The sequence below is a fragment of the Lepisosteus platostomus genome, chromosome 2 (assembly GCF_059453375.1).
Source record: "Lepisosteus platostomus isolate fLepPlt1 chromosome 2, fLepPlt1.hap1, whole genome shotgun sequence".
In the NCBI taxonomy this organism is placed as follows: Eukaryota; Metazoa; Chordata; class Actinopteri; order Semionotiformes; family Lepisosteidae; genus Lepisosteus; species Lepisosteus platostomus.
The window spans coordinates 2,094,090-2,112,079 of NC_142612.1; the positions used below are offsets into that span (position 1 = coordinate 2,094,090).

General features: G+C 41.2%; 1 protein-coding gene across 3 annotated transcripts in view; it reads left to right on the forward strand.

The window, feature by feature from the left end:
- The window catches only part of man1a2 (mannosidase, alpha, class 1A, member 2), a 158,107-nt gene that overhangs the window by 50,056 nt on the left and 90,061 nt on the right, over positions 1–17,990 (forward strand). For all 3 annotated transcript variants that reach the window (XM_088644796.1, XM_088644780.1, XM_088644788.1), the window contains one exon: positions 13,608–13,704. In XM_088644796.1, coding sequence (XP_088500922.1) covers positions 13,608–13,704 — 97 coding nt within the window. The remainder of the gene's footprint in view (positions 1–13,607; positions 13,705–17,990) is intronic.

Consider the following 17,990-nt stretch of genomic DNA (forward strand, 5'->3'; position numbering starts at 1 on the left):
AGCTTGGGAAATCTTTTTGTATCCAAATCCGGCTTTAAACTTCTCCACAACAGTATTACGGACCTGCCTGGTGTGTTCCTTGGTCTTCATGATGCTCTCTGCGCTTTCAACAGAACCTTGAGACTATCACAGAGCAGGTGCATTTATACAGAGACTTGATTACACACAGGTGGATTCTATTTATCACCATCAGTCATTTAGGACAACATTGGATCATTCAGAGATCCTCGCTGAACTTCTGGAGTGAGTTTGCTGCACTGAAAGTAAAGGGGCCGAATAATTTTGCACGCCCCACTTTTCATTTTTTTATTAGTTAAAAAAGTTTCAAAAATCCAATAGATTTCGTTCCACTTCACAATTGTGTCCCACTTGTTGGTGATTCTTCACATAAAATAAAAAATTTATATCTTTATGTTTGAAGCCTGAAATGTGGCAAAAGGTTGAAAAGTTCAAGGGGGCCGAATACTTTCGCAAGGCACTGTATTTGATAGTACCACCTGCGGTTTCCTGTCTGAAAAGGCGATGCTGGTTATTTTCATCATGGAAACAGCTGAATAGAGGGATACATGCAGGGGAAACTTGTGTCAATAACTGTTGTTGGAAGGAACAAAAGCTGAAGAAAAATAAGACTGTTCTGCTGCCATAGGATCACCAACACATAAATTATTCAGTTCCTCAACACTGAAATACCACCGAACGTCTAAGCTGTTGCTCTGTTCATCTTGCACCCTATAGCCCAGCTTGTTTTCCCCAGAGGGGATTTCCCTAACTGGTCCGAAGTGCTTGGAGCCGGTGCCTGTGCTGTTTTCACACAGGTGTTTGACAGGTTAGTGACTGAGAAAGTCCAAAATCAGCTGCTAGCAGTTTACAGTCTCAGTATCTTCCTACACTCGCAGAATTGGAAGCAACTAATTGAATTGAAGAGGGAATTGTAATTGACTGAAACCCTGGTCTCATCATACTGTATATCTTTAGACTCACGAATCACACAATGTTAACTGGATTCTTATGTGTTTTAAAATTTAAATTTTCAGTAGTTTTGTTCCCCCTTGACTATTAATTCATATCTAAACGTATTTTGCAGTAGCATGAAGTGAATATTTTCTGTGTGTGTGTCCAGGGTGTATTCCTCCTTCACCCCCATTGTTTTCCTTGTTAGGCTCCAGTGTCCCCTGTGACCCTGTGCTGTAGAAAGCGGCTCAGAAAATGGATAGAGGAATACAGTGAATATCTAACTGTCGTAGTCAGGGTTGGCTGGTTTCATGGCCATCCCTTACATGTTTATGGCCTTTCCTTCCTCCTGTTTGAAATCCAGATTCAGAGGTCATCAGCATCTACTGAATCTAGTTAATCTTTTCTGTTTTTGAGACTTTCAAGGTGTTATGGATTGCTAAACATTATTCATATACAGTACATACCTTTCACTGTGTATAGGCTATAACATCCTCCTGTTGGTAAGGTATGCTGTAAAACCTGCTAACTCAAGAATAGTTTCTAGGTGAGAGAGAAATTTAACTAGTGTTTAACAACGTTGGGCGCGTCTCACTCAATTACTGTGGCCATTTCTCTTGAGACTGTTTTTATCTTGAACGTGTGACCAGTTGTTGAAAGAGCCCTTCAGCAGATGTGACAGAAGCTCATGGAGGAGGGAGAAGTGGCGGAGAGCGGGACCGGAGGGTACAGTAAGGCCCGCCCCCACGCAGCAGGGGACCAGTGGCAGGTAGCACTGTCCCGGAGAAAACAGGGGTCTCGGGGACGTGACAGGATGCAGATCCCAGCTCCGTTCAAGAGCTGGAAGTCTGCAGGGCAGACTGATTCTTTGGGAAATGGTGATAAAGCAGCAGATTATCAAACAACCTGTACCACTAATACTCATGATTAAAAGAACACATGGTTTTACCCGCTTAATGTGTAAACAGTATACCATCTTGTCGTCGAATGTCCTGGGCATCAGACATGTCTGAGGGTTCTGAAGGGATTGCTATCAAATGTTTCATTCCTGCTTCTAAGTCGGAAAAAATAAGTTGTTCTAGGTGCTCAAAATCCAATGTTTCGTTACCTGAACTTGGAGCTTAAAATGTGTTTTTGGAGAAAGATCCGATATTTTTATTCACTCTTGATAGTGACACCTTCACAGTGACTGGTCACGCATGGTCATTTTGGAAGAAAATTGAATAATTGCCCCCCTCCACTTGCGGTGAATAGAGCAACAGTGCTTGTAGCCGGTCTTTGCTAAGTAGAAGTCAAGTTGTTTCCTTAAGGATAATTTAAAAAAAAAAGCTATTCACCAGTCAAAAGGCTAATACTTGGGAAAAAGTGCCCTGTCTATAGGATTTCTCCTGCTCTCGTGCCACGACTGAGGAGGGACCAGTTCGGCTGGAGGGATCTTCCACAGGGCCTTTGAGCTCCTTATGTTCGGTGCGCTTCCAAGACACTGTGCAACATCTTTTATCTGGGAATGAGGAGTATAGAATTATATAGATGTATATGTTTTACAGTGATTGATTTCCAGCTGTGCCTGTTGGAGCAGGCCTTGATTGCTTTTGTCAAGGTCAATACACTTCAACCGCTAAGTGTACCATCAGCCTGGCTCTGGCTCTTCAGAGACCACATTAGGGGATACTCTTCGGTAAAGGCAAATAAGGCCGTCCAATCTGTATTAAAATTGTTGTCCGTTGAGTCATTTTTTTTCAGATTCTGGGAAACAGTTTGCCAGTGCTTCAGTCTTAAGGCATATCCAGAGATCCCTTTAACAGAGTTAAGCTTGCCGTCACAAAATTAATTTTGTTTTGTTTTTCACAGGCTCATTTTTTTTCTTTTGTTTTGATTCAACGACCATCCATCTGTCCCCTGTCTAAGTGCTTCTTCCAGTTCAGGGTCACTGGGGAGCCAGGGCGTATCCTGGCATTGCAGGGCAGACAGCAAACAGACACACTAGAGGTGGGAACTGGGGCACCCAGAGGAAATCCACACGAACATGGGGGGAATTCCACACTCCACACAGACGGCTCCCTAGGGCCCCAGAACTGTGAGCAGTGCCAACCACTGCACCACTGTGTCGCTCCTAGAACAGCCTGCTAACCAAAATAGCCTTGTACGTACTGTAATTGAACTGTAGTGGAACATTTTCATGTTATTTAGTATTTCTTGTAGTATTTGAGAATTGTGTTTATATTGCTGCCTTAAAAGGCAAAATCCTTCAAAATACAGAAAGTAGTTGGTCTGACGGTGGTACTCAATACTGCAAGTCTGTTTCCGACTTCATTACTGGGTGTTAGAAATACGTTTGAATAACATGATATGACTTGCAGGCATTTGCAACAAGCTTGTTTTTTTTTATGCAGTCCTGTCATCTAATCCAGATTTGTGATTTTTGTTGGAATTTTAGTCTGTATTACAGATAATTGCTTACACTTATAAAGCACTTTTTTGGACAATCCACTCAAAGCACTTTGGTGGTGGTGGAGGGGATCCCCATTACTTGTAATGTGCAGCCCCACCTGGATGATGCGACAGCAGCCATAGTGCACCAGTACGCTCCCCACACACCAGCTCTCAGTGGGGAGGAGAACAGTTTCTCCTTTCGGGAAATGACCTGGGATTTTTAATGACCACAGAGAGTCAGGACCTCGGTTTTACGTCTCATCCGAAGGATAGCGCCTTTTTTACAGTATAGTGTCCCTGTCAATATACTGGGGTATTAGGACTCACACAGACTGCAGGGTGAGCGCCCCCTACTGACACCTCTAAAACCTCTTCCAGCAGCAACCTTAGGTTTTCCTAGGAGGCCTCCTATCCAGGTACTGACCAGGCTCACACCTGCTGAGCTTCAGTGGGCTGCCAGCTGTGAGCTGCAGGGGGATATGGCTGCTGGAGACAGGGTGGCCTGTGGTTGGCTTCATGTAGTACCTTTCAGGTGAAGTAACTGGGCATTGCAGCCTGTGTTCTTCAGGGCATTACAGTTCAGAATATCAAAGTTAGCTGTGTTTTTAGTATTAACATATTACTCTGTTAGCACAGCTACAGGTCAACATAGTGGTGATAAGGCTGTTCAGTATTATTCCTAATACAAATCAAACCCTGCATTTGTATTTCTTATTGTATACAGTAATATGATTTAAGGTGTTGCTGTTTTCTTCTAGAACTTTACCTATCTAAATCCCAAGCCTGCTGTCCTTAAGTCAGTACACTGTGAAGTTATATTTTGTGTTTGAATGACCTGCTTATCAGATGGGCTTTGGAACAGTAAGGTGTTAGTAACAATATTTGTTCTGAGTAACAATATGATTTCTTTTGCAGGAGCTACTCCAGGTGTATCAGTGTTTGGCTTCTGGTGACTTAAACTTAACATCATGATCTGAAAGCTTTTGTAATTCTAATATGGCAGTGATGCTTAGAAATAAGGTCACTTGGATGCACTCTTAATGCTATTTCAAACCAAATAAACTGTCAGAATAGATATGAGAATACTGGGATTTATCTCAGAGAAAAATTAATGGATTTTAAAAAAAGAAATAAAGCTAATTAGATTAGTTTTTGTTTGTGAGTAACCTCATTACTATTACATTTGTGGCTCTTTGACAAAAGGGAGATAACTTTAAAGCCATGAATCCTGCAATGTCTGCGCTAATAACAGTGTAAAACCTTTGTTACTGGTGCAAGTTCACTCTTTTATTTTTTTGTAATTAAACAGGATGGATATTTTGAAACGACTTCTAAATTGACTTAATTAAAGCTACGGAAAATGAGAGAAGGCTGAAACAAAGCCCCTTCTACTGAGAATGCAAATTAAAGCTGAAATGTAGCTGATTACTGTGTGAAAATGATTTTCTGGAAGAACGCTAGTGAAATCCATTATGTAACGTGCGTCTTCAAAATAAGACTGTAGGTTAAATTCTAAGTATGATTGAAAATCTGCAAGCCTAGCAGGAACAGATTATAAAAGAAAAAGAAGCTTAGGGCTTGATACAATATACTCTGAGGTGTATAGCCACTGTATTATGCAAACAGGCACTGCGTTTTTACAATCATCTGGAATTAGTATCTTGCTTTTTTTCACACGCCACATTGATTTGAACTTTGCAAACGTGACATTTTTGGGATCCCGAGTGCAGAGAATTTTCACTATGCTCTACGACTGCATTTTACAGTATATCCTAAAGCCTGTTCATCTACAGTATGTTCAGAAATATCAAACGCATCATATTTGAGGTCAAGAAATGTCATCCCTTCACAAAATGCTGTTTGCCTACAGTATTTTTTCATATTTTATACACATAAACATTAAATTTGGAGACTCCAACTTGTCTGATCAAGAACTTTATTCAGCTCTGCTATGCTGATTTAATCTCATTAGGACATCTTGTTCTGTAGCTGCAGAAACACACTATTATGTAGTATAGCTCTATAGTATAAAGCAAATACAGCTTTGGCAGTGGTCCATGTCTAGCTGGGAGGAAAGGATCAATATTTAGCAGAGTTCGATCAAGAAAGTAATAAATAATACATGATCAAACCATATAGTTGTAGAGTCTTGTAAGGGCTAGTAATATTTCCTAATATTGAGATTTCATTATATAAAGTATTCAATATATTTTGAAGTTTATTCAGTGTTCTCAAGAACGTGGTGAGTTAGAAAATCAGTTTGTGTCAGGCAACAGACAGAGCATGGCAGTTTTTCAGTACTGTGTGATTTAGAAAGAGGTTGGACAGTGGTTAAACATATTTTCCATATGAAATAACTCCTTATTTCCCACTGTGTCTTTGCTAATGCTGTATTTGCTCATGATGAACATTAAGATTGTCCAGTGATCTGAGTAACAGTCTTAACCAGAAGCCAAGGCCAGACCTGTGCCTTTCACTCAGTGATCAAGCCTTCTGGAAATCGGTAATTAGAATACCTGGGCAAAATCTGCCATTGTGTGGACAAATGCTGCACAGTTATCCTTTTAACAGTTTTTAGTGCGGAAAACGAAATGGACTGTAGGTTTAAATCTTTTAAATTTCACCTTGCTGTCCTCTATATGTTACAAAAGTCATCCCGCTAATTAGAATGACATTCTGGGTTTATCCAGATGAGCTCAATTGTTTTTAGTATTGCCAGACGTACAACAACAGGGTTTTGTTTACAGTATACTTACTAGGAGTACATCGGTTTTAAAGAAAAAGAGCCAACATGCTCCTTCTCCTTTTAAGCCCTTATATTCGTTTTAGACAGGAAAGCACCAAAACGTTGCTCCTAACTGATACTGAAGCTTAAATTTTCCCCACGGGGTCATGACAATTCTAAAAAACACAAGTTTTAAGTATGCAAGTATGCTGTGGTCAAAAACTTTAGTTACTTTTTTGCTCCAGTTATAACAAGTATCCTTCACTTTTTGGAGCAGTGTCTTGTGTAAAGAAATTGAATGCAGTGCCTGTTGGGGTTCTCTCCCACCCCTCCTGCAACCTCTTTGCCCTCCTACCATCTGGTAAAAGGTATCGCAGTATACGGGCCAGCTCCACCAGACTCCATAACAGCTTTTTTCCCCACAGGCTGTCAGGCTCCTCAACACCCTGGCACCTATTGCACCTACTCCAAATCTGGAAACGTAGTTATTTTTTGCCTAATGTCAGGCATACTGTCTAATGAATTCTCCGCACAATCCTATAAAGTAAAGTGCACTATGCACATTGCACTATGTACCCTGTACCCTGTCAGAAGTGTCTGTGTCTATATTGTCTACAGCATTGTCTTTGTCAGTGTCTGTCTGTATTCACACCGTAGGCCTGGAGAACGAGATCTCGCTCCTCTGTGTACTTGTATATGTCTGGACTGACAAACAAACTTGAACTTGATCTTCTCATCAGGGCATAAGGTTGTTTGGCCTTCGTCAGAGGTTAGAAACGGTACTTCAGGAGTTTAATAAGCCCTTCTGCCTGCCTCAAGCTCTGACTGTGGCCCCTGAGCTTTTGGACTGATGGCAGAGTTTCCCATTGCGTCAGTATTGCTGATGAACGGTGAGGTAGCAGAGCACTGAAATATAAGTTTTCTCTTCAAGAGCCACAGGATGAGTTTTGAAATAACAGCATCGCTGGCGTTGTTTAAGCCAAGAACACAAACCCCTGCCATTTTGCAATTTTCCCCACTTGATTAGGTCTAAATCTCCCTAGGCTGTGTTGGCAGTGTTCACCAATGGAAACTGCTGTGTGTCTTTGCCAGCGACCTGTAGAAATGTCCAAAAATCTAAATCTCCGAGGCTGGCTGCCTTCCTAAATGTCTGGTTTTCACAGGAAAATAAGAAAGCAGGGAATGTTATAACAGCGTTGAATGCCTGCATGGAACTCTGGGACATGGTTGTGCGGAATTCGACAACTGTAACTCCACATGTTTTGGGAACTGTAATTTCAATTGGTTGAATTGACTAATGCAGAAATATAGCTATCTGCTCTAAATTATATATAAAAAAGATAGCCATAGAGAATATAAACCTTTTTGCACTAAGCATTTGCTTAAAATCCCTGTTTTAAATAGTCAGAAATGTAACTAGTGTTTTCTGTAAAAGCATGGTTTTGGACAGTGAACTAGCAACAAAAAAATAAAACTTGCTGCAGTGATTTTATGTGCTGATTAATGGAATGTAAAAAAAAAATAATTACAACTTACCAATGAAATTAAGAAACATTTTCTCACACGTATTAAAATTTATATTTTCTTTTTTTATTTGAACATTTTCTAAGGTAGGTGTTATTAGGAGGGGTTGTCATTAGTGAATTCTTGTCGATGTGGCTCTAGGGATGCCTGGTTTTGTATGCATTTTGTACCCACAGTTTAGCAGTTTTGGAACGCGTCAGTTGTGTCTTCAGAAATACAACCCATTGTTGAAAAAGAGAGCAAGAAAGAGGTGAGAGAGATGGAAAGAGGAGAAGTTAACACTGTATTTTAAAACCATATCTTTTCCACTGCTCTTCCAGAGCTCACTTACTGTATATAACTGGAGAAGTTTTGTGAACATTATGTTGTGTGATAGTAATCAGTGCTTTGTTGTTCTTCTCTCAGGTTTCTATCCTTAAGTTATGCTTGTAAGCAGCTGCCACTTACCAGAAACATGGACATGCAAGTTGCCTCAAGTTGCCTCCAGCACTGAGATCATTTAATTTCCCTGCAGACTGAGGCCATCGAGTCAGGGTCTCCACATGGTCTCCTATGTCCTTTGGAATGTACTGTATGTCTCCTGGTTTTAAAATGTAGAATCTGTAGGCTTTCCTGACAGTAATGTTTCATGTGAACCATTGTAGACCAATGTTATCTGAATTTCTGTATTTGAAATTGAAATTCAATGCCCCCCCAAAAGGTATTGCCACAGTTAAGTGGATTGTGGATGCTGCATATTGGTGGTGGTGGAGGGGATCCCCATTACCTGTAAAGTGATTTGAGTGGAGTGTCCAGAAAAGCGCTATATAAGTGTTAGCAATTATTATTATTATTATTAAAGTCAAAACTGCTTCAAATTGCATATTAATGCTTCAGATTCAAGCAGTTTATATTTGTAGTCTTTTAGATTTATCTGAATATACTGTCCTTACAGTATATGTTTTGTGTTTGGGTAATTTGGGTAATTCCATGCATACATTTCATCATATTAGACAACCAACCTTGTCTATCCAGTGATATAAGATAAGATCAGATCACTTTATTGGCCATATACAGTTTCTTGTATTAGGAATGTGTCTTTGTGCATACCCCAGCTTGCTCTCCATGAGACACACAGACAGGGAGAGAAGCTTGGGGTCAGAGCGCAGGGTCAGTCATTTATACGGTGCCCCTGGAGCAGTTGGGGTGAAGGGCCTTGCTCAGGGGCCCGAGGGAGTAGGATTCCTCTACCGGCCGCGGGATACAAACTGGCAACCTTCCAGCCACAGGCACAGATCCTCAGCCACAGAGCCACCACATCACCCCCTGACTCATCATAAGTACTGAGACATGTTCGGTTAGAGAAGTTTCAGGGTGTAAAAGTGAGTATTTGATTGGTGATTCCTTTAAAACAGTCACTCCGTTGTCTAAGTCTGAAAACTACTGAAGTCGCAAAGTACCAAGTAAAGGTTTATAACATGCTGAAAAGAGAAGAAAAGAAACACAATGTTTTGGCTGTGGAGCCTTCTTCAGGTGTGAGAGAGAAGAAAGTCAGCAGCTGATAAAGCAGTGAGAACAAGAGCCGGGAATGGAGAGGAGGCAGGAGCAGGAGAGAAACAGAGTGGACACTCAGGGGTGTGAAGTTGAGAGGTGTGAAGTCAAAAGTTGCAAATGAATAGAAAGGATTAGAGAGGAGAAAACAAGTCTGCCTTTGAGAGAAGGGGGAAGGTGTGATCCTAGTTTCAGGATAATTTTGGTTTTGCATGTCTTTCTTCAATAGGAGTTGAGAAATCCTTCTTTGAGAATGCAAATGGAGAGATCAGTGTAATCATGGCTGTTAGATGTGAAATGAGAAACTATGGGCTTGGAGAGATCTTTGATCCTCACAGCCCTAACACGTTCTCTGATGCGGTCTCTGAGTATCCTTCCTGTTTCCCCAGTGTAGATGGCTGGGATGCAAGAGATGCAGTAAATAAGGTTGCTGGAGGTACAAGATGTCAACTGAGTGATCTGGAATTGTCCAGAGGGGCCTTGATGAGCGTGGTATTAGATATATATTTGCAGGTGATGCAGCGAGTGGTGTTGCAGGGGAAAGTGCCTGGTGTGGATGGTTGCTGAGGGCGGTCAAGGGAGCTGTGAACAAGGTTATGCAGATTAGGTGGCTGGTGATATGCGATGATGGGGTGGTCAGAAAAAAGAGTACCAGTGGAGGGATCATCCAGTAGGATGGATAAGTTGTCGTTATTAGTCCTGGGGATAGAAAGGGTGTTGGGGTGGTAGGGAAGCACCAATGGAATGCGGCTGTTACAACGGGGGTTCCTGATGGAGTTGATGGTCCGAGGGCTGTTTCTGGTTTGGGAGAGGGCCCTGTCAATAACATGGGTGGGGTGTCCTCTGTTGATGATAAAAGAGCACATTTTGAGGGCTTGGCGTTGAAAATCCATGTCATCGCTGCAAAGTTGTCGGAGCCTGGTGAACTGTGGAAAAGGGAGAGAACTTTTTTATGTCTGGGGTGAAATGAGCTGTACAGGAGATAGCTGTGGGTTTGTAATAGACAGAAGTAGAGAGTCGTGGATTATTAATGGAAATGGAAGAGTAGTGGAAGATATGTTAACTGTATATTTGAGGGACAGGTGGAAGCTGGTGAAGTGATGCAGGAAGTGCTCTAGCTGGTCATTAGAGCATGTGGCAGCACCGACGCCGTCTTTGATGCATCGTCTGTAGAGGTCAGGGACGAAGCCCGTGTAGGAAGCGAAGCAGCATTCTTCTCCCCAGCAGACAAAAATATTCGCTTAGCTGGGTCCCATCCTGGTGCCCGTGGCGACTCCACTAACTTGCTGATACAAAAAGGTTATTGAATGAGAAAGCATTCAGTGTGAGAACCAATTCCGCTGAGTTCGGTAGTTTCTTCAAATGTGAAATGCTAACATGGATTTCATTGAAGGGATTGACTTGGTTTGCGATCTCACTCAAGGAGGTTGGTGGTTTTCTGATGATCTCTGTGGTTTTTCAGGTAGAGGTGTATACGCCAGCAGCCATATCACCCTGCAACTCACAACTGGCAACACACTGGAGCTCAGCAGGTGTGAGCCTGGTCAGTACCTGGAGGGGAGACCTCCTGGGAAAAACTAAGGCTGCTGCTGGAAGAGGTGTTAGTGGGGCCAGCAGGGGGCGCTCACCCTTCGGTCCATGTGGGTCCTAATGCCCCAGTATAGTGATGGGGACACTATACTGTAAACAGGCGCTGTCCTTCGGATGAGACGTAAAACCGAGGTCCTGACTCACTGTGGTCATTAAAAATCCCAGGGCGCTTCTCGAAAAGAGTAGGGGTGTAACCCCGGTGTCCTGGCCAAATTTCCAATTTGGCCTCCTAATACTCCCCCTCTATGAATTGGCTACATTACTCTGCTCTCCTCCCCACTGATAGCTGATATCTGGTGAGCGTTCTGGCGCACTATGGCTGCCGTCGCATCATCCAGGTGGGGCTGCACATTGGAGGGGGTGGAGGGGAGATCATTTAATTTCCCTGCAGACTGAGGTCATCGAGTCAGGGTCTCCACATGGTCTCCTATGTCCTTTGGAATGTACTGTATGTCTCCTGGTTTTAAAATGTAGAATCTGTAGGCTTTCCTGACAGTAATGTTTCATGTGAACCATTGTAGACCAATGTTATCTGAATTTCTGTATTTGAAATTGAAATTCAATGCCCCCCGAAAAGGTATTGCCACAGTTAAGTGGATTGTGGATGCTGCATATTGGTGGTGGTGGAGGGGATCCCCATTACCTGTAAAGCGCTTTGAGTGGAGTGTCCATAAAAGCGCTATATAAGTGTAAGCAATTATTATTATTATAATTACTGTAGGATGATACTATTATCAGTATCTTTTTCTTTGAAAAGGAACGATCTTGACTCTTGACTCTTGACTTGCCTTTGTATTGATGCTGTTCTTGATGTTCCGAACACAGTTCTTGGCCGTGTTCTGTAGTAGTAACCTGTGTCTGTTAAATGCAGTTTAGCTGTTCAGTCTTAAGCTGTTCAGTGTGTTCCTTGGAAGGTACTTTCTCCTTGATTTACTCTGTCTGATTATTTTGATCTCCTTTGATGGTGTCAGGTAATCTTATTGTTAAGGAACAGGTAAAGGTTTATTTCATGGTGAAAAGAGAAGAAAAATGTTTTGGCTATGGAGCCTTCTTCAGGCGTGAGTCTCCACAGGTGTCTGGCTCCACAGCCGAAACATTTTTCATGGAATAAAACTTTTCTTGTTCCTTTGCAGCCTGTGCATGGTGATGCACCTCCCTACTTAATCTTATTGTTATTAATTTTTTTTTAAAAAAAAGAGACAATCACATACATCACAGACTTAATTGGTTGGATCAGTGCTTCCCAAATCTGGTCCTGGAGGAACACTGACTTTTAATTAGCTTGTTTTTATGCTCAGCCCTGAATGTCAAAAATACCCTGCTTCAGCGGTACATGTGTGAAGGCCTGTCCTTTGTGATGTTATTTCTTCTTAAATGTGTTTAAGATTCCAAAATAAGTTTGTCAGGTTTTGCTTACCATAAACTATAACCTTAAACTTACATAAAACTTAACCTCACCGTGTTCTTAGTTATCTTCTTGTATTTCACTGAGCATGGTGCTTATGAAGTTTTTACTCCTATCCCTATGTGCTGTGGTTTGTTTAAATTTTATGCTCGGAATGAGTGGGAATTCAGATTAGGCAGTGTACTTTTTATATTTCCAGACCTTCCCTGCCACTAACTGAATAGACTTTTCAGTTTGACAAGGCCTAGCTGTTGTGGTTTGGACAGGATCTTGTTGTGGTGAAGTTAGATGGGTCTGCATGGAATGTGGAATATACTGTAGGGCTGTTTCAGCAGAAAATGAGATTTAGTAATGGACTGTTTGTCCTCAGAGCCTGAAAGTTGTGTTCAATTTTTTTTTGTCTTGCAGTAGAGTGTTTCTTATGAGCCTAAACACTTGAGGTCTACAGTACATTACTGTGTTGCAGTTATTGCAAAAACCTGGCAGTGATTGATGTTTAAAGTAACATGTAAGCCTTTGTATTCATACCACAGTAAGAGTACTCTTTTATATAGCAATATACTCTATTGTATATCTGCATTGCTTTCTCAAAAATGTGTTTGCAAGTACCCCATCTCCTTGTTGTGTATGCATTAAGGTGATTTAATTAATCATTTGTTGCACCACCATGAAACCGTCAGGGAAAACACGGTTTACCTAAATAATATTTTAAAACCAGGGTCACACAGACTGCTGCTCCTGTAAAGCAGCTAAAATGGGAAAACCCATGTTGTAAATAAATTATCTGCAATACTCTTTGTAGCTTCACATTTGCCAAATGGGTGGGGTGTCTCCTTATCCATGATATCTGAAGAATATTTTTTTAAGTGAATACATAAGTTAAATAGTCATCTTCATTAGTCAGGGGTCTCTGACAAGCTGTTTCTTCACTGGCTGTAGACACAAAGGAATGTGAGAAAGGTCACAGATGTGAGAGGACTGTTGTGTTTGACCACTTGAAGATGAGTGATGAAATAGTGGAGTATTCATTAAACACAACTCTGGGTCACTGCCAGCAGCATTTCCTTTTATTGAGTTACATTTTTTTCTTTATAGAAATGTATAGTGACAGTCTTTTCTAGAACATTGAAGAAAATGTAAATGTGTAACCACAAATTTTAACAAAATGGAGCACCCTGCTATTGTTCCCAATTCAATACTCATTATTATGTTTTGCTGCCTCATGCTATAGTAGTGTTACCCTGGAGGTAGAGATGGGAGGAGGGACAAGGTATATTTTTAAAAACATTGGGAGCTCATGTGCTGCAAGTTGTTACCATATTTCACTGTTTTCTCCAATTAATTAATCTAAAAAAGATAATAGATGGTACCTGATGGTACTGTACGTGAGACACAAACAGTTTTGTGCACAAGCTCAGAATATTGAATGTGATTTTGTTTGTGTTGCAGATGATGAAGCATGCCTGGGACAATTACAGACAGTATGGCTGGGGACACAATGAGCTCAAACCTCTTGCCAAGAAAGGACATTCCACCAATATCTTTGGTAAGTTGTTTTAGGGTTATAAGGCTTTTCATATTAAATAATCTCTTGGTGTTGCAGTGGCTATCGGAGATTGTGACAGAAACATAGTTGTGGTGACCCTTATTCTATAGCAGTGCCTCCCCCAGATAAGGATTTAAAAAACTTGTGTTCCTTGTTGCATGCTGAAATGTTGGTGCACAACAAATCTGCCATAAGCTTAGCCTTATGCATTGTTGTTGTTGTTGTTTTTTGGATGGATGCTGGAGCTGTCTCCAGGTCATTTTCAATATACTGTAAAGTAATTAAAAATTTGAGAAAGATTAGCTGGTATTTTGCAATGATAATTTGAGCATGTGCAAACATTTCTTATTGATCAAGGTGTGAATGCACTTGAAATGTTTCCAGTACTGCAGTACTGAAAGTCCCTGCTGTGATTTCAAATAACCTGCAACGTCTTTACAGCTCCGGCAATGTAAAATGAGAAGCCTGTAGCATTGCAAACTTTGCAGTAGATACATTTACAAATCATCTGTTTACTAGTGCATCATCTGTCCTAGCAATTGGAAGGCTGCGTTCTAGGTATGTCTGCACATATAGAGACTTGGTTTTGGATGATTTATAAATCAAATGTCAGTCTCAAGTGGACACTTCAAACCTGCTTGCAGTTACAGTATGGGCAGGATTGCATTACTGAATCTGGCCTCCTTTCTCTCTCCCGCAAGCGATTGATATTTCTTTTTACAGGACCCTTTCTCCTTCAATAATAAATGTGAAACAAAGTCTGATTCCCTCTGTAAGATGGAATGATGACACAGAGGCCATGGGCCAATGTATATCCTCAACACGGACAAGAGCTCAGAGCATCTTGGCAGCTCGCTACGCCCTTTATTCCACCACCTGCGATAAATGGGTTTCTTGATGGTGGCACTCTTTCTTGCCACATACAAGGATTGTCCACGGTCAGTGTCTGTTCCAGCAAAAATTTAAACTCCTGAGTAGCCCTTAAAGCAGCAGGAGAAAAATATGGGGAAATGTATCCATGTCTCTCACATACAGTAGATCTGTGGCACTGTAAGCAAATTACTCTTGCGTATTTTAGACTAGCAATTACATTTTGTCTCAATAACCCATGAATTAGAAGTATCAGTCAGATTAAAGGAAGCATAAAACAGCGCTGCTCTCCTCCGCAGAAGAAAATTGAACAAGATGGACCTGACATGGCATAAACAGAGCTGTATGTTGGAATAGGAAAACAGGATTATTATTCTGAATATGTGATTGTATTGGGAATGTAGATGACATTGATGCTTTTTTTAAATAACTGAGCTATATAGGACTAATGTGTTGAGGTCTTTTGAATTTTGTGTCATTTTACATTCTTGTAAATGTTCGTTTTTAAATCTGACATAATTTTGTAATCACTTCACTGAGGGAGTCTTTAAGCAGTTTAGCAGCTCCTTGCTTCTCATTTCTGGACCTGTATGGTGCTGCCTGTAATGCCAAGGTCAGGGTACACCATGTGTTGTGTCACAGAGGTTCATAACAAAAGCTTGTGTGGCAGACGGAGAATGATGCTTAATGAATTTTAAGGAAGGCTTGTTTTCCTGACTACCACACTAAAAGGTGAAAAGATTGCAAGTGTCAAGCACTTCTAATGAGCAGCGATAGCGCACTTAGTCTCCGGCGCCTTTGCGGTTTGAGTTGTAATTGGAAAGTGTGGATGTGGAGCTGTGACATTGTGCTAATGGCGGTGATGGCAGGGCGTAGGTTTGAAACAGTTGATGATGTCATTTTCTTTGTCTTGTACCCATTTGGGGCTTCGCTTGTGATTCATTGATACAGAGCAATAAGAGCAGTACGTCAAATTATAGATAACTGCTCCTGGCTATGCAGCACGGTGCAATCTTGGTCTTTTTAAAATTACATTTTAAGTACTACCATCTTCCACATGCTATTAAAATTAGCTCCTCAGCACTGTAAGACTACTAGGGCTCAGGGCTGAAAATTACCATTGATGCTGACATCCTATGTCTGGAAAAAAATCTGTAATAATTATGATTAATACCATATTCTGAAGTGTTATTTGTATGCCTATTGTTAGTGGAAGTGCCAGATGATGCTCATGTCTCTGTTGTCCACAGGCTTTCACAGGCTAATCTTTACGTTTTCACACACAGACTGAAAAACAGTGCCTTAGTGCCAAAACTGCGAAGAATCCAACTAGATTTTTTTTTCCATTTCTTCTAATCATGAAGTGGTTGTTAACGCCAAGTGTTTTAATTTGCTGAGTAAAAGCTGTTTGAGCCCTGTAGTTGTTTTTGTTTAGAAAAGTCCCCCTAACCAGTCAACGCACTCACTGTGATTTCACCTATTGACCCAAAAAAGATTAACTGAAAACTGTTTAAAAAAAACATAAAAACGGGAATCATGTGAGAGGGGAGTTTCATAATTTGATTTTAAACCACGGCTGGAAATATTTGTGGAGTTGCGAACCCCCAGTTTGTGCTGGCCAGATGCCAGAGGGGAATGGCTATGAACAAGCAGCAGGAGGAGACACCAGTGAATGGCTGAGCTCTCGTCGCTCAAAGCGGCAGTGTCCACGTCACAGTGCAGACACGGCTGTCCCACTCGACGAGGCCGAGCAGCGTGTCGCGGTTCACCGCTCGCGGCAGGGTGCTGGGCAAACCTTGCTGTCTCTGTCGACGCCGTGAAAAAGCACCGCCAGGTTTAAACGGAAGTAAATTTCTCTCTCTTAAGTGGGGGGGAGGAGTTGAATTTGACAGCATGTACGTGTACATTGGAATTCGTATTCGTACTCTTGGGATGTGTCCAGTACAGTAGACAACACTTTAAAACAACGTGCACTGTACATTACAAAACAGTAAATAATAATAAATAATGACAGTACAACAAAAGCACGTTAACATACAGTGGGCAGTACACAACAATAAACGCACAGGAGAATAGATACGAGGTAGTCCACCAAAGAGTACAGTGTGCAGAGGTGCATTGAATTCTGAGGCACTGTGCAGTTCGCTGTTAATGATGCGCACTGCCGTAGGGTAGAAGCTGTTCTTAAGCCTAGTGGTCCGGGCTTTAATGGTGCCCCTTCCCAGAGTGCAGGGAGCAGGACAGTTTTTGTCGCCGGGATGGGTGGGATCCTGAATAATGGGAAGGTCTTTATTGCGATGGAGCGAATCTCATTGAATGATGGTGGGTCACATCCTGTAATCCTCTGTGCCGTTTGCCACAGCCCTCTGGTAGTGTTGCTGTACCATACCAGTGAGGACACGTTCTGTGGTGCTGCAGTAAAAGTTCACGAGTAGCTGCTTCCCCATACTGCATTTCTTTAGGCACCGCAGAAAGTGGAGACACTCTTGTGCCCTTTTTAGACTGGCTTCCGTGTTGAGAGGCAGAGAGTCCATAGCGTTGTTATGATCTTGTTTTTGGACTCTTTTCAGGATCAGAACATCTTGCATAACCCGTTACTGCACGATCTTTTTATACACCCCTTTTTGCAGTAAAGCTAGATTATTTTGCATATTATTTTCTGACTCTCTACATGATTTTTTACAAAAAAAATGGATGTTCCCGTGACACTGGAATCTTATCATAAAAAACAGAATGTTCCCAGCCTTGCTAACAAATATTATACTGTTGCCATTTCTTTTTATACTAACAATAAAATAGGGGTGCTTTAATTTTATTGTGCTGTTAATCTTCTCATAGAATATGATGCAAAAAGGAGGAAATAGTGTTTGTGGAATCAAGTTTAGTGGGATAAAAATCACTTTTATTTCAGTTTATGCTCCAATAACTTTTGATTCAGATTTCTCTACTTCACTGAACAAATTATTAGTCCTCTCTGAAATATAGTATAATCAGTTTTCATATTAGCTGAATTAATTATTAACTAATGCCACTAATATGAATGCTGTATTTGGCCCCAGCTATTGAGAACTCATGTGCACAGCTAGGTCCCTCACAGAATATCGCCTCTGTTGCTTTGTGCTGATTTGCGTCTGTCCTTGGATGTCCTCTGTGCTTGAAGCCCACTTGCCAATGGTTTTATTTTTTTGTTAAATCTTTTCCTGAGATCGATTTCTTTTTCACATTAAAATCCCTTTTATCTCAGTTTTCTAATGTGGACATTCTACCTATAGTTGTTTAAGATCATAATGCAATGTGGTCTAAGGTAATATTTTCACATGTACTGAGTAAAGCCTCATATAATAATGAGTTTCAGTGCTTCTGTGATACAGAATGACTTTTTGTAACTTGCATTTCAGATCAAATCTGACCAATTT